The 17,359-nt window shown below is 50.2% G+C and overlaps 1 protein-coding gene across 1 annotated transcript in view; it reads left to right on the forward strand.

Moving 5' to 3' along the window:
- The first annotated feature begins 3,152 nt into the window (after window positions 1-3,152).
- Window positions 3,153-17,359, forward strand: part of stard7 (StAR related lipid transfer domain containing 7) — a 35,429-nt gene continuing 21,222 nt past the window's right edge. The window contains exons 1-2 of the mRNA XM_085971237.1: window positions 3,153-3,438; window positions 3,540-4,061. Of these exons, the coding sequence (XP_085827363.1) occupies window positions 3,574-4,061 (488 nt within the window). The 5' untranslated portion in view covers window positions 3,153-3,438; window positions 3,540-3,573. The remainder of the gene's footprint in view (window positions 3,439-3,539; window positions 4,062-17,359) is intronic.

The following is a 17,359-nucleotide window of genomic DNA, read 5'->3' on the forward strand; positions in this document are numbered from 1 at the left end:
GGACTACGCAATCAGCGCTGTGCAGGAACAGTGGGTGAATGGAACATGGCAACCGCTGGCATTTTTCAGCCGTCAACTACGGCGAAACGAAAGAAAGTACAGCACTTTCGACCGGGAGTTGCTGGCCCTTTTTCTAGCCATCCGCCATTTCCGGTTCTTACTAGAGGGACGTCCGTTCACGGCTTTTGTAGACCACAAGCCACTAACGTACGCTATGGCCAAGACCGCCGAACCGTGGTCAGCTCAGCAACAACGTCACCTGACGTTCATTTCAGAATTCACCACGGACATTCAGCATTTGTCCGGCAAAGACAACCTGGTGGCGGATTGCCTCTCCCGTGCGACTGTTCACGCAGTCCAACTCGGAATCGACTATGCCCTCATGGCTGCGGATCAAGCCTCGGACCCAGAGGTCCAAGCATACAGAACCAGCCCCTCTAGCTTCCAAGCGGCCGATGTCAAATTCCATGCCGCAGGCACCACGCTACTTTGCGACGTCTCCATGGGAGCTGCCCGCCCTATCGTACCAGTCGCCTGGCGCCAAAAAGTGTTCGATGCCATACACGGGTTGTCACGCCCTGGCATGAAGGCCTCGCAAAGGCTGATGTTGTCAAAATTCGTCTGGAGGGGTATGCACATGGATGTCCGCGACTGGGCCAACACCTGCGTGGTCTGCCAAAAGGCCAAGGTACAGCGTCACGTAAAAGCTCCATTGGCCACTTTCGCTGTTCCGGAGCGTCGATTCGACCACGTGAATGTGGACCTCGTGGGGCCGCTTCCACCTTCTCAAGGTTTTACACACATCCTCACAATGGTAGACCGCACCACTAGATGGCCAGAGGCAGTTCCTTTGGTTTCCACCACTTCGGCAGACGTAGCCAGAGCTTTCATCTCCTCTTGGGTTGCTCGTTTCGGGGTACCAGCGAACATCTCTTCCGATCGTGGGCCGCAGTTTTCCTCTGAGCTCTGGAACGCTGTGGCTCAGGGGCTCGGCACCAAACTACATTGCACCACCGCCTATCATCCACAGGTGAACAGCCTGTGCGAGCGATTCCACAGGTCGCTCAAAGCCACTCTGCGGGCCAGTCTTCAAGGCGTGGGATGGGTGGACAGACTTCCATGGGTCCTTTTGGGTCTTCGTACGGCGCCCAAAGAAGATTTGCAATCGTCCTCGGCAGAACTCGTATATGGCCAGCCACTACGAGTACCAGGGGATTTCCTCCCGTCTCCAACAGAGCCATGGTCCGCATCCCAGCAACTCGTCAGCCACCAGGAAGCAGCCAGATGTTTCGCTCCAGTGCCTACGTCGCATCACGGCTTACAGAGCTCCCACGTCCCAACTGAGCTGAAAAGTGCCGAGTACGTGTTTATCCGCCACGACGCTCACCGGGATCCGCTCAAGCCTCCTTACACTGGTCCCTTCCGCGTCATAGAGCCGGGAGACAAAACCTTTTCGGTCGATATCGGAGGTAAACTGGACCACATTTCGGTTGACCGGTTGAAGCCGGCACACTTAGACCTGGACTGCCCAGTCGAGATTGCTCAACCGCCAAAACGTGGCCGACCGCCCACAGTCACCGTGCCAGATCCACCACAACCGCCCGCCAGCTTGACCACCGTCCATCAGCTTCCACTTCAGGGTTACAGAAGTCGCTCGGACAGGCTTGTCAGGCCTCCTCGCCGTCTCACTTTTGCTGTTAAAGACAATTCTGGGGGGGCGCATGTGGCGGAGCCACTAAAGGACTCAGACCGTTTGTATATAATTCCCTTTAACAACATGTTAGCTACAGCCTGAGTCTGTATCTTTATTTATACTGTTTACTTGTACAGAGCGTGATTACTTTAACAGCGCGAGTAAACGTGATGACGTCACGCCGTTCATCACGTGATCCCCCACTGGCGGGAAAAACGTGATTACGTCATGACGTCAACCACGGGACCGCCCTAAGCAGTCCTCGTGGAGCCTCCGAACTGAGCAGACCTACACTCGATGTTCTCCTGTAGTTACTTGTTTAAACCTGTTAGTTTCCATTAAACTTCGTTTTGTTTGATCGCCTGAGTGGACCTCAGTCTTTGGATAGGAACTAGACATTCCTACACTACCAGAGTTGGTAACCCGACTGCAGATCTGTATCCCAGCAAGAAGTTACCCTCCGGGGAAAATGAGACTGACCAACCCGTCCCCCACTACCTCAGAGGCCAGTTCTTCCACTTGGTCTGTGCATGGTTTTCTTTGGAACAGAGGAGGCTGCGAGGAGATTTGATTGAGGAGTATAAAATGATGAGGGGCCTAGACAGAGTGGATAGGAAGGACCTATTTCCCTTAGCAGAGAGGTCGATAACCAGGGGGCATAGATTTAAAGTAATTGGTAGAAGGATTAGAGGGGAGTTGAGAAGAACTTTTTTCACCCAGAGGGTGGTGGGGGTCTGGAACTCACTGCCTGAAAGGGTACAGACCAAGAGCTGGAAAGTGGGATTAGGCTGGATAGCAGACACGATGGGCCGAATGGCCTCCTCCTGTGCCGTAAATTTCTATGGTCACAGCGCCCCCTGCCGGACTGCGCATGCTCACAGCGCCCACGCTGGTCTGCGCATGCTCACAGCGCCCCACGCTGGTTTGCGCATGCTCACAGCTCCTCACGCTGGTTTGCGCATGCTCACAGCTCCTCACGCTGGTCTGCGCATGCTCACAGCTCCCCAGGCTGGTCTGCGCATGCTCACAGCGCTCCAGGCTGGTCTGCGCATGCTCACAGCGCCCCACGCTGGTCTGCGCATGCTCACAGCGCCCCACGCTGGTCTGCGCATGCTCACAGCGCCCCACGCTGGTCTGCGCATGCTCACAGCGCCCCACGCTGGTCTGCGCATGCTCACAGAGGTTCGGTGCCAATCGGTCAGGTCCCGGGACCCTTCTTGGCTGCCTTAATATTTTTATTGTAAATGCGCTTTTTGTGTAATGAGTAATCAGATGGACAAATAGAGCAGAAATCGTCCTGCTTTCTCTCCCAAGTTATTATTTTTTGTTGTTGTTGGGTCATTAAAGCTCCGGCGGGGTCCTCCTTACGGCGCACCGCAGCTTGCGCCGAGGGAGTCTGTGAGTGACAGCGCGGGCAGCCAATGGGCGCGGCGCGGGGCTGAACGGCTGGTCCAATCGGACAGCGGCTGGGGAGGCAGCAGGTTGGGTTGCGCTGTCTTATGTGCTGGCGGCTGGAGCCCTGGAGCGGGTGATTGACAGCCGAGGGCCTGCAGCAGCTTTGGGGAGAGCAGCTGGAGGCTGCAACCTTCTGCCTCGGGCACAGAACAGCTCGGTGCGGGGGCAGGGCACCGAACAGCGTCTTCATTAAATGAGAACCCTGTGCATGTTTTGGAGGGCGACATTTCCTGCAGTGATTCACATTGCAACATTGAAAGGAGTTGCTAGCTGTGAAAATAGTGGCAAAAGTAGCTATATATTGTGTCTAAAAGTTCAGGGTGCAGTTTCTTAGTAAAAAGGGGTCATTTTCTTTCCAGTGTTTTTATTTACTTAATGTTTTATTTTTCAGCTGAGCCCCTGATCATTTGGCCTTGCTCTGCACTATGTTGACTTTGAGAAGACCATCCATAATCTTCAACTCCGCCCGGTCGAAGCCGTTCACCGGGCTGTATTCTTACTGCTTGCAGCCCGCTTGCTCTTCGAGCCAGGCTCAGGGTTGGCATGAGGTCAAGCAGCTGGGCGCATGGAAGAAGCAGGTGGGCAGCGCCCTGCGGTGGGCGCTGGGCTTCCTGCGGGAAGGGTTTAACGCAGGTGGCAGCACAGGAGGCGCGGCCGGTGGCGGCAAAAGGAAGAAGATGGTGTCGATCCTGGCGAGTCAGTGCAGCTACGTGACAGGACAGAGGCTGAGGAGGGCCCAGCAGATCGGCCAGCTATACAGTAACCTCTACTCGGAGCGGTCACGACGGAGCCTGTTCACCAACCTGTGGCGGAAATTCCAGAGCCGCCACTCGGGCTCCTGTAAACTGGTGGCAGCTTTTGTGGCGGTCTTTATGTGGGATGACGAGAGGATCCGGGACGAGGAGTTGCAAAGGTAGGTGTCCAGTAATGTCAGGAAGAGGAAACCTGCAAATGCTGGGAGTCTGAACTAAACATAAAAATTGCTGCAAATACACAACAGGCCTGACTGTGTCTGAAAGAGAAAGCGCAGCAGTTAACTTTTCCGGAGGAGTTCTGGCGAAGGATCCCAGAACATTCACGTGTCCGTTCTTCTTCAGAATGATACCGGGGTTTAGAGAGTTAAATTATGAACACCAGCTGCATAAACGTGGCTTGTATTCCCTTGAATTTAGAAGATTGAGGGGTGATCTGATTGAGGTCTTTGAAATGTTAAAAGGATTCGGTAGTATAGATGGAGCAAAACTATTGCTTCTGGTGGGGTAATCAAGAACGAGGGGATGTAATGTTAAAGTTAGAGGGAAATCAGGAAGCACTTTTTCATACAAAGAGTAGTAGAAATCTCCAACTTCCTCCCCTAAAAAGCTGTGGATGCTGGGAGAGCAGAACTTTAAGCCTGAGATGGGTAGGTTTTTGTTGGGTAAGGACATCAAGGGATAGGGAGCAAAAGCGGGTCAGTGGAGTTGAGGTGCAGATCAGCGGTGAGCTAATTCAGTTGAGAGCCAGCAGGGATTTGTGAAAAGTAGGTCATTCCTGACAAACCTTTGATGAGGAGGTGACTAAAGTCTTCCAGAAGGCATTTGATAAAGTCCCACATAAGAGACTATTAACTAAGGTAGAAGCCCCTGGAATTGAGGGCAAATTATTGACCTGGTTAGGAAATTGGCTGAGTGGTAGGAGACAGGCAGTAGGGATAATGGGTAGGTGCTCAAATTGGCAGGATGTGACTAGTGGTGTCCCGCAGGGATTTGTGTTGGGGTCTCAACTATTCACAGTATTTATTAATGACTTCGATGATGGCATAGAAAGTCATATACCCAAATTTGCCGATGACACAAAGATGGGCAGCATTGTAGGCAGTGTAGATGAAAGCATAAAATTACAATGTGATATCGACAGATTAAGTGAATGGGCAAAACTGTGGCAAATGGATTTCAATGCAGGCAAATGTGAGGTCATCCACTTTGGACCTAAAAAGGATCGAACAGGGGACTTTCTAAATGGTGAAAGGCTAAAAACAGTGGAGGTCCAAAGAGACTTAGGGGGCCAGGTACATAGATCATTAAAATGTCATGAACAGGTACAGAAAATAATCAAAAAGGCTAATGGGATGCTGGCCTTTATATCTAGAGGACTACAATACAAGGGGGTAGAAGTTATGCTGCAGCTGTACAAAACCCTGGTTAGACCACACCTGGAGCACTGTGAGCAGCTCTGGGCACCACACCTTAGGAAGGATATATTGGCCTTGGAGGGAGTGCAGCGCAGGTTTACCAGAATGATACCTGAACTCCAAGGGTTAAATTACGAGGAGAGATTTCACAAACTAGGGTTTTATTCCCTAGAATTTAGGAGGTTAAGGGGCAATCTGATCGAAGTTTTCAAGATATTAAGGGGAACAGATAGGGTAGACAGAGAGAAACTATTTCCGCTGGTTGGGGATTCTAGGACTAGGGGGCAAAGTCTAAAAATTAGAGCCAGACCTTTCGGGAGTGAAGTTAGGAAACACTTGTACACACAAAGGGTGGTAGAAGTTTGGAACTCTCTTCCGCAAACAGCAGTTGATGCTGGGTCAATTGTTAATTTTCAACTGGAGATTGATAGCTTTTTGTTAACTAAAGGTATTAAGGGATTTGGGCCAATGGCCAGAAATATGGAGTTTGGTCGTGGATCAGGCATGATCTCATTGAATGGCAGAACAGTCTCGAGGATTCAATGGCCTCCTCCTGTTCCGATGTGACTAGCAGGTTCGAGGGACTCAGTATCCTGTTCCAATGTTCTGATGTATTTCCAGCATTTTCTGGAACCCGACCAAGTTTGCTTATTACAAGAGTTTATTTATTTATTTATTTATTTATTCATGGGATGTGGGCGTCGCTGGCAATGCCAGCATTTATTGCCCATCCCTAGTTGCCCTTGAGAAGGTGGTGGTGAGACGCCTTCTTGAACCGCTGCAGTCCGTGTGGTGAAGGTACTCCCACAGTGCTGTTAGGGAGGGAGTTCCAGGATTTTGACCCAGCGACGATGAAGGATTGGCGATATATTTCCAAGTCAGGATGGTGTGTGACTTGGAGGTGGTGGTGTTCCCATGCGCCTGCTGCCCTTGTCCTTCTAGGTGGAAGAGGTCGCGGGATTTGGGAGGTGCTGCCGAAGAAGCCTTGGCGAGTTGCTGCAGTGCATCTTGTAGATGGTACACACTGCAGCCACGGTGTGCCAGTGGTGGAGGGAGTGAATGTTGAAGGTGGTGGATAGAGTGCCAATCAAGCGGGCTGCTTTGTCCTGGATGGTGTCGAGCTTCTTGAGTGTTGTTGGAGCTGCACTCATCCAGGCAAGTGGAGAGTATTCCATCACACTCCTGACTTGTGCCTTGTAGGTGGTGGAAAGGCTTTGGGGAGTCAGGAGGTGAGACACTCACCGGAAAATTCCCAGCCTCTATTGTTTAATTGTCAACCACCATTCACGACTGGATGTGGCAGGACTGCAAAGCTTTGATCTGATCCGTTGGTTGTGGGGTTGCTTGGCTCTGTTTATAGCATGCTGCTTCAGCTGGTTAGCAAGCATGTAGTCCTGTGTTGTAGCTTCACCAGGTTGGCTTCTCATTTTCAGGTACGCCTGGTGCTCCTGATATGCTCTTCTGCACTCCTCATTGAACCAGGGTTGGTCGCCTGGCTTGATGGGTAATGGTAGAGTGAGGGATATGTCAGGCCATGAGGTTACAGATTGTGGTGGAATACAATTCTGCTGCTGCTAATGGGCCACAGCGCCTCATGGATGCCCAGTTTTGAGCTGCTAGATCTGTTCTGAATCTATCCCATTTAGCACGGTGGTAGTGCCACACAACGCGATGGAGGGCGTCCTCGGTGTGAAGACGGGACTTTGTCTCCACAATGACTGTGCGGTGGTCACTGCTACCAATACTATCATGGACAGATGCATCTGCGACAGGTAGATTGGTGAGGACGAGGTCAAGTAGATTTTTCCCTCGCACTGGTTCTCTCACATTTTGCCACAGGCCCAGTCTGGCTGCTATGCTCTTTGAGGCTCGGTCAGCAGTGGTGCTACTGAGCTACTCTTGGTGATGGACATTGAAGTCCCCCACTCAGAAAACATTCTGTGCCCTTGCTACTCTGTGCTTCTTCCAAGTGGTGTTCAACATGGAGGAATACTGATTCATCAGCTGAGGGAGGGCGGCGGTAGGTGGTAATCAGCAGGAAGTTTCCTTGCCCGCATTTGACCTGACGCCATGAGACCTCTTGGGGGTCCGGCGTCAACGTTGAGGACTCCCAGGCCCACTCCCTCCCGACTGTATACCACTGTGTCGCCCCCTCTGGTGGGTCTGTCCTGCCGGTGGGACAGGAAATATCCAGGGATGGTTGTGGAGGAGTCTGGGACATTGTCTGAAAGGTCTGATTCTGCGAGTATGACTATAATCAGGCTGTTGCTTGACTAGTCTGTGGGACAGCTCTCCCAATTTTGGCACAAGTTCCCAGATGTTGGTGAGGACTGGGCTGGGTGTGCCGTTGTCGTGTCCGAATCCGGTGCCGAGGTTGATGCCGGGTGGACTGTCCGTTTTTTTTATTCTTGTTATTTTTTGTAGCGGTTTGTTACAACTGAGTGGCTTGCTCGGCCATTTCAGAGGGCAGTTAAGAGTCAACTACATTGCTGTGGGTCTGGAGTCACATGGCGGCCAGACCGGGTAAGGACAGCAGATTTCCTTCCCTAAAGGACATTAGTGAACCAGATGGGTTTTTACGACAATCCGGTAGTTTCGTGGTCACCATTACTGACACTAGCTTTTTATTCCAGATTTAATGAATGAACTGAAAGAGTGATTCCACTCGTGAGCGCATTTATAAAACCAGTCACCTCAGACTGTTGCTGCTGACTGGAGTCATGGGGGTGTATAATCTCGGCTTGTGATTCCTAAACACTGAAATAAGTGCCGTCGGTTGAGAGATTGACAGTGAAGGGTTGGGGGTTGTTGGGAGGTTGAACCAGGAGCAGCCAGTGGCTGGGAAGTGTCTTGATGGGATCCCCCCCTCCAGATTTGGTTTGTTCTCTCTGTGTTAGGGTTGGGGTTGAGCTGACAGACCAATCATCATTAACAAGAAAATGCCGTTAAATATCGCGGTGAAGGGGCGTGTTTTTAGCAGCCGAGTCCTGTGAATATTGAGGAGCTGAAGTTATCAACATGGCTGCGCTGGTGGTTACTGGGTGGACATCAGCTGTGTATTTTACTTGTGATATACCCTACTCACCCCTTCACGGGAAGTTACAGCACTGGGGTAGGTGCGTGTGGGTGAAACTAAAGGCAGGAGGCCTTGTGTAATGGGTCAGTCACAGAGCTGGCTAACACTCGTGCCCATCAAGCTGTTTCTGTCGCCTCAGCTGTCCCTCGGTGCCAGCAGTGTTTTGATTCTGCCATATATCAGAAAGCGTCCCCACGTTCATTAGACTGACCAGCTGGACAAGCTGAGTTAAAAAAATTCTGACGTTGCCATTCGTAACCATAGCTGTGTCTGGTCTCGGCAGCTTCCCAGTATTCTTCCTCATCACTATCCTGTGCAGTGTGGACCTGCGTAGATCTGGTTCTGGTTCACAATGTCCGAGCGGCCTGTAGCGGCTGTTTCAGAATTGGAACTTGGGCTCCGAGTTTCTCCTCGGATAAAGCCCTGGCTGAGGGAGGCTGCATGCAGAAAGCAGCTCTGACTGTCCTGTGCCCTGGCTGTAGAGGATGCACGGGAGAGGGGGTTGCCCAGTGGGCTGCACGGGCGAGGGGGGGGGTGCCCAGTGGGCTGCACGGGCGAGGGGGGGGGGGGGTTGCCCAGCGGGCTTCACTGGAGAGGAGGGGGGTGCCCAGCGGGCTGCACGGGAGAGGAGGGGGGACCCAGTGGGCTGCACGGGTGAGGGGGGGGGGTGCCCAGCGGGCTTCACGAAAGGGTGGCCAAACTAAACATGAAAAGGAGCTGAAATTGCAAAATGGGACTGATACTTGTACTTCTTGCAATTTAGTATATTGTATTCGCTGCTCACGATGCGGTCTCCTCTACATTAGTGACCGCTTTGCAGAACACCACCGTTCAGTCCGCAGGCGTGACCCCGAGCTTCCGGTCGCCTGTCACTTTAATTCTCCGCTCCACTCCCACTCTGACCTCTCTGTCCTCGGCCTCTGACACTGTTCCAATGAAGCTCAACGTAAGCTCGAGGAACAGCACCTCATCTTTCGATCAGGCACTTTACAGCCTTCTGGGCTCAACATCGAGTTCAACAATTGCAGACTATAACCTCGGCCCCCATTTTATCAGACGGCAGCTGTTGATGATTCTGCCATTCCCATCTACACCTCCTCTAGACCTGTCTTTTATTTCTTTACTTGTCCCATTACCACCTCCTTTTGCCTCGCACCATCATCCTTTTTGACATTTAATCTCTCCTGCCTTCCAGCCTATCACAGATCTTTCCTCCCCTCCCCCCTTTCCCTGCCTTTAATTGCTTAAAACATTTTGCATCTCTTAACTTTTTCTAGTTCTGACGAAGAAAGGTCGTCGACCTGAAACGTTAACTTTGTTTCTCTCTCCACAGATGCTGCCTGACCTGCTGAATCTTTCAAACATTTTCCCTTTTTATTTCAGATTTCCAGCGTCCACAATATTTTGCTTTAGTGATACTGTAGTAATCCTGCCATCGGTTTGCTGAGTGTGATTTTTCTGTAGTGCCATTACCTTCTCACCATGATGCATTTTGGGAGGACTAACAAGGCCAGGGAATACACAATGAATGGTAGGACCCTAGGGAGGATCAGAGGGACCTTGGTGTGCATGTACAGGAAACTTTCGATTTACCGGCACCTAAATAACCGGAAATCTCGGTTAACATAGTAACATAGTAACATAGAGATAGGAACAGGAGTAGGCCATTCGGCCCTTCGAGCCTGCTCCGCCATTCAATGAGATCATGGCTGATCCTCGTCTGAGATCATAGCTGATCTTACCAGTTCAGTACCCCGTCCCCGCCTTTTCTCCGTAACCCTTAATCCCCTTAGCCTTCAGAAATATATCCAATTCTCTCTTGAAAATATTTATTGAATTAGCCTTCACAGCCCTCTGTGGCAGGGAATTCCACAGGCTCACCACTCTTTGAGTGAAGAAATTCTTCCTCATCTCTGTTTTAAATGATTTGCCCGCTATTTTTAGACTGTGGCCCCTGGTTCTGTGCTCCCTGGCCATTGGAAACATTCTCTCTGAATTCAGCCTGTCCAGGCCTGCCATAATTTTATATGTTTCGATGAGATCCCCTCTCAATCTTCTAAACTCCAGTGAGTACAAGCCCAAACTATTTAATCTCTCTTCGTAGGTCATTCCCGCCATTCCAGGTATCAGCCTGGTGAATCGCCGTTGCACTCTTTCCATGGCAAGAACATCCTTCCGCAGATGGGGCGACCAAAACTGTACACAATACTCCAGATGCGGTCTCACCAGCACCTTGTACAGCTGTAGTAAGGTATCCCTATTCCTATACTCGAACCCCCTTGATATGAAGGCCAACATACCATTTGCCTTCTTAATCGCCTGTTGCACCTGCATGCTCTCCTTCAGTGACTGGTGCACAAGAACACCCAGGTCCCTCTGCACTTCCCCATCTCCCAATCTATTGCCATTTAGATAATAATCTACCCTCCTGTTTTTACCCCCAAAGTGGATAACCTCGCATTTATCCACATTATAGTGCATCTGCCACGTATCCGCCCATTCCCCCAACCTGTCCAAATCGCACTGTAGCCTCCTGACATCCTCATCAGAGCCCACCCCTCCTCCTAGTTTAGTGTCGTCAGCGAATTTGGAAATATTGCATCCAATTCCCTGATCCAGATCATTTATATATATTGTGAACAGCTGGGGTCCCAGGACAGATCCTTGCGGCACCCCGCTGGTCACTGCCTGCCACTCTGAAAACGAGCCGTTTATTCCAACTCTCTGTTTTCTATCCGCCAGCCAGTTCTCTATCCACGTTAATACTTTGCCCCCAATCCCATGAGCCTTAATTTTGCATGATAATCTTTTGTGTGGAACCTTATCGAAGGCTTTCTGGAAGTCAAGGTACACCACATCCACTGGCTCTCCCCCATCTATTTCACCAGTTACTTCCTCAAAAAATTCCAGCAGATTAGTCAAACACGATTTACCCTTTGTAAATCCATGTTGACTCTGTCCGATCCTTTCCCCATTTGTCAAGTGCTCCGCTATTTTATCCTTAATAATGGACTCTAGCATTTTGCCCACAACCGATGTAAGGCTTACTGGTCTATAATTCCCTGCTTTCTCTCTACCCCCCTTTTTAAATATTGGGGTAACATTAGCTACCCTCCAATCCACGGGTACTGTTCCCGAGTCAATGGAGTTCCGGAAGATGATCCTTAGAGCATCTGCTATCTCCAGGGCCACCTCCTTAAGTACCCTAGGATGTAGTTTATCAGGCCCCGGGGATTTGTCGGCCTTCAGTCCCCTCAACTTACCCAACACCATATCCCTAGAGATACTAATTTCTGTCAGCTCCTCCCTCTCATTAGTCCCTATGTTTGCCGATATTCCTGGGAGGTTATTTGTGTCCTCCTTTGTGAATACAGAACCAAAGTATGAGTTTAATTGGTCTGCCATTTCCTTATTCTCCATTATATATTCTCCCGAATCGGACTGCAGGGGACCGACTTGGGATTTTACCAGTCTTTTCCTCCTGATATACCGATAAAAGCTTTTGCAGTCTGTCTTTATTTTTGCTGCAAGTTTACTTTCGTATTCTATTTTCCCCTTCCTGATTAATCCCTTTGTCCTCTTCTGCTGTATCCTGTACTGCCCCCAATCTTCCGGTCTGGTGCTTTTTTTTGCCAGTTGATATGCCCTTTTTTTTGATTTTATGCTGTCCCTAATTTCCCTCGTTATCCACGGTTGAGTCACCTTTTTAGGTTTATTTTTATGCCAAACCGGTATAAACATGTTCTGGAATTCTTCCATTCTATCTTTGAATGCTTGCCATTGTCTATCCACTGTCAATCCCCCCAGAAACACCACCCAATCAATCTTACCCAATTCCCGTCTCATACCCTCGTAATTCCCTTTATTTAAGTTCTGGACCTTAGTCTCTGATTCAATTTCCTCACTCTCCATCTCGACTGAGAGCTCGATCATATTATGATCGCTCTGACCCAAGGGGCCTCGTACAAGAAGATTGGTGATAAGTCCCTTCTCATTGCACAATACCCAGTCTAAAATGGCCTGATCTCGAGTCGGCTCCTCGACATATTGGTCCAGATAACCGTCCCGAAAACATTCCAGGAATTCCTCCTCCTCAGAATTTTTACTAATTTGGGTAGTCCAATCAATATGTAAATTAAAGTCACCCATGATGACAGCTGTGCTCTTATCGCACGCTTCTCTAATTTCCCTTTTTATGCCTTCCCTCACCTCCATATTACTATTTGGAGGCCTATATATCACACCCACTAACTAAAATTCAGGAGTAGGTTTTACTTCATATTGTACTTGCCTTCCTCAATCTGTTGCTGTGCAAGGGTGTGGCTGCAGCTGTTGCTAAGCTACAGAGATGCTTGGAACTTGTGGCCATTGTTCTGAACCTGTTGCTAAGCAACAGGGTTTGTTGCTTTATACGGAGCTCTCAGCTCTCGTATCTTTTACTATAGTGCTCGGTGATCTGGAATTTTTGATGAACCGGCACCACGTCGGTCCCGTCGGTGCCGGATTAAAAAAAAGTTTCCTGTACATAGATCCCTGAAGGCAGCAGGACAGGTAGATAAGGTGGTTAAAAAGGCATATGGGATACTTGCCTTCATTAGCCGAGGCATAGAATATAAGAGCAGGGAGGTTATGATGGAGCTGTACAAAACGCTAAGTTAGGCCACAGCTGGAATACTGTGTGCAGTTCTGGTCGCCACACTATAGGAAGGATGTGATTGCTTTGGAGAGGGTGCAGAGGAGATTCACCAGGATGTTACCTGGGCTGGAGCGCTTCAGCTATGAAGAGAGACTGGACAGGCTGGGGTTGTTTTCCTTAGAGCAGAGAAGGCTGAGGGGGTACCTGATTGAGGTGTACAAAATGATGAGGGGCATAGATAGGGTAGATAGAAAGGAACTTTTCCCCTTAGTAGAAGGGTCAATAACCAGGGGGCATAGTTTCAAGGTAAGGGGCAGGAGGTTTAGAGGGGATTTGAGGAAAAACTTTTTCACCCAGAGGGTGGTTGGAATCTGGAACTCACTGCCTGAAAGGGTGGTAGAGGCAGGAACCCTCACAACATTCAAGAAGCATTTAGATGAGCACTTGAAACGCCATAGCATACAAGGCTACGGACCAAGTGCTGGAAAATGGGATTAGAATAGACAGAGCTTGATGGCCGGCGCGGACACGATGGGCCGAAGGGCCTCTTTCTGTGCTGTATAACTCTATGACTCTCTTGTTGCACAGACTGTGCCAGTGTGGACCCGGTGCCCAGGCAGCAGCTGACTCGATCAGCTCAAATCTCCCTCCCTCCCGCTGATCCGTATCCGGGTCCGGAAGGAGGGAGAAAGTTATTAGCGACTATCTTAAATTTATGGCCCAGGTTACAGTTGGGCCGAATGGACAGCAGGTCACTGAGCAGCTGAACTGAGTCCAGAGGGTCTGTACCCAACACGGTAACCTGCTTAATCGCAAATGCAGAGAAGGAGATTAGTCGGGCACTTTTGTCTTCAAAATTTCAAACTGTACACTCTTGAAGAATGAGACATTCATCATCAGTTGTACATTCAGCACAGAAACAGCTGTCTGCTCCATTCATTTTACTAAATTGTAATTTTACACAAAACACAGTCACGACATAGGTTAATAAGGCCATAAAAAGAAAAAAACAAGCACTGGGATTTGTTTCTGGAGCGATAGAATTGAATAACAGAGACGTTACCTTAAACCTGTATAGAACCTTGGTTAGACCACACTTGGCGAGTACGGCGCACAGTTCTGGTCGCCATATTATAAAAAGGATATAGATACACTGGAGAGGGTGCAAAAAAGGTTCACATGGATGATACCAGAACTGAGAGGTTATAACTGAGAGGCTGAACAGGCTGGGGCTCGGTTTTTTTCTGGAAAAGAGAAGGCTGAGGGGTGACTTGACCGAGGTCTTCAAGATTATGAAAGGGTTTGATAGGGTAGACGTAGAGATGATGTTTTGACTTGCGGGTGAGACCAGAACTAGGGGCCATAAATTTAAGATAGTTGCTAATAAATCCAATCGGGAATTCAGGAGAAACTTCTTTACCCAGAGGGTGGTGAGAATGTGGAACTCGCTACCACAGGGAGTGGTTGAGGTGAATAGCATAGATACATTTAAGGGGAAGCTAAACACATGAGAGAGAGGGAAAGAAATAGAAGGTTATGCTGATGGGGTTGATGAAGAGGGGTGGGAGGAGACTCATGTGGAGCATAAACACCGGTATAGACCAGTTGGGTCGAATGGCCTGCTTCTGTGCTGTAGACTCGATGTAAGGTGACCTTGTGAAAAGACTGAGTTAAAATAGAAACATAATATTAGCATTGGTGTATGCTTTTAGTTGATAAAGAGATGAAAGAACTGAGACCGCTCTGAAGGTGAAGGGGACCGGCAGTGTGGAGTGACACAGGAGGTGAGGGGACAGAGTGTGGAGTGACACAGGAGGTGAGGGGACGGAGTGTGGAGTGACACAGGAGGTGAGGGGACGGAGTGTGGAGTGACACAGGAGGTGAGGACAGGCAGTGTGGAGTGACGCTGGAGGTGAGGGGGTCAGGCAGTGTGGAGTGACACTGGAGGTGAGGGGACGGAGCGTGGAGTGACACTGGAGCTGAGGGGGACGGGGAGCGTGGAGTGACACGAGGTGAGGGGACAGGCAGTGTGGAGTGACGCTGGAGGTGAGGGGACAGGCAGTGTGGAGTGACACAGGAGGTGAGGGGACGGATTGTGGAGTGACACAGGAGGTGAGGGACGGAGTGTGGAGTGACACGAGGTGAGGGACGGATTGTGGAGTGACAGGAGGTGAGGGGGACAGGCAGCGTGGAGTGACAGGTGGTGAGGGGACAGGCAGCGTGGAGTGACACAGGAGGTGAGGGGGACAGGCAGTGGAGTGACACTGGAGGTGAGGGGACGGATTGTGGAGTGACACGAGGTGAGGGGACGGATTGTGAAGTGACACAGGAGGTGAGGGGGACAGGCAGCGTGGAATGACGCTGGAGGTAAGGAGACGGAGCGTGGAGTGACGCTGGAGGTGAGACAAGCAGCGTGGAGTGACACAGGAGGTGAGGGGGACAGGCAGTGTGGCGTGACACTGGAGGTGAGGGGACGGATTGTGGAGTGACGCTGGAGGTGAGGAGACAGGCAGCGTGGAGTGACACTGGAGGTGAGGGGGACAGGGAGCGTGGGGTGACGCTGGAGGTGAGGGGACGGATTGTGGAGTCACAACAACAACAACAACAACTTGTATTTATATAGCACCCGTAACATACTAAAAAGTCCCACGGCGTTTCACAGGAGCATTATCAAACAAAATTTGACACCGAATCACATAATGAGATATTAGGACAGAGAGGTAGGTTTTAAGGAGTGTCATAAAGGAGAAAAGAGAGGTTTAGGGAGGGAATTCCAGAGTTTAGGGCCCAGGCAGCTGAAGGCACGGCCACCAATGGTGGAGCGATTAATATCGTGGATCCTCAAGCGGCCAGAATTGGAGGAGCGCAGATATCTCAGAGGGTTGTCGGGCTGGAGAAGATTACAGAGATAAGGAGGGGCGAAGCCATGGAGGGATGAGAATTTAAAATCGAGGCGTTGTTTAATCGGGAGTCAATGTAGGCCAGCGGGCACCGGGGTGATGGGTGATCGGCACTTGGTGCGAGTTGGGGCACAGGGCAGCAGAGTTTTCGATAATCTCCGGTTTACTGAGGGTAGAATGTGGGAGGCCGGCCAGGAGTGTGTTGGAATAGTCAAGTCTCGAGGTAACAAAGGCATGGATGAGGGTTTCAGCAGCGGATGAGCTGAGGTAGGGGCAGAGTCTGGCGGCGATAGGTGATCTTAGTGATGAAGCGGATATGTGGTCGGAAGCTCACCTCGGGGTCAAATATGAGACCAAGGTTGCAAACAGTCTGGTTCAGACAGTTGCCAGGACGAGGGTGGAGTCGGTGGCGAGGGAACGGAGTTTGTGGCAGGGACCGAAGACCATGGCGTCGGTCTTCCCAATATTTAGTTGGAGGAAATTTCTGCTCATCCAGTACTGGAAGTCGGAAAAGCAGTCTGCCAATTTAAAGACAGTGGAGGGTTTGAGAGAGGTGATGGTGAGGTGGAGCTGGGTATCGTCAGCGTACATGTGGAAACTGACGCTGTGTTTTCGGATGAGGTCGCCGAGGGGCAGCAAGTAGATGAGAAATAGGAGGGGGCCAAGGATAGATTCTTGGGGGACACTAGAGGTAAAGGTGCGGGAGCGATAGAATCCATTGCAGCTGATTCTTTGGCTGCAACTGGATAGATAAGAATGGAACCAGGCGAGTGCAGTCCCGCCCAGCTGGACGACGGTGGAGAGGCGTTGGAGGGGGATGGAGTGGTCAACCGTGTCAAAGGCTGCAGACAGGTTGAGAAGGACGAGGAGGGATAGTTTACAGTCACACAGGATGTCATTTGTGACTTTGATAAGAGCCGTTTCGGTACTGTGGTAGTGAAAGATGGGCACCAATTTGGGAGGTGACAGCACATTCAAGGACTGTGGAGAGGAACGAACGGTTGGAGACGGGGCGGTAGTTTTCAAGGACGGAGAGATCAAAGGTTTTTTTGAGGAGGGGTGATGGCAAATTTGAAGGCGAGGGGGACAATACCTGAGGAGCGAACCATTAACAATGCCGCCTATCTTTCTGTCATTGGCAAATTTGGGTGTATGACTTTCTATGCCATCATTTAAGTCGTTAATCAATATTGTGAATAGTTGAGGCCCCAACACAGATCTCTGTGGGACACCACTAGTCACATCCTGCTAATTAGAGTACCTGCCCATTATCCCTACTCTCTGTCTCCTGCCGCTCAGCCAATTTCCTAACCAGGTCAATAATTTGCCTTCAATTCAATGGTCTTCTACCTTAGTTAACAGTCTCTTATGTGGAACTTTATCAAATGCCTTCTGGAAGTCCATCCATAGACATTCCCCTGTCGACTAC

Source organism: Somniosus microcephalus, chromosome 30 (genome assembly GCF_052327205.1).
Source record: "Somniosus microcephalus isolate GS21.2 chromosome 30, FLI_Smic_1.0, whole genome shotgun sequence".
Classification (NCBI taxonomy): Eukaryota; Metazoa; Chordata; class Chondrichthyes; order Squaliformes; family Somniosidae; genus Somniosus; species Somniosus microcephalus.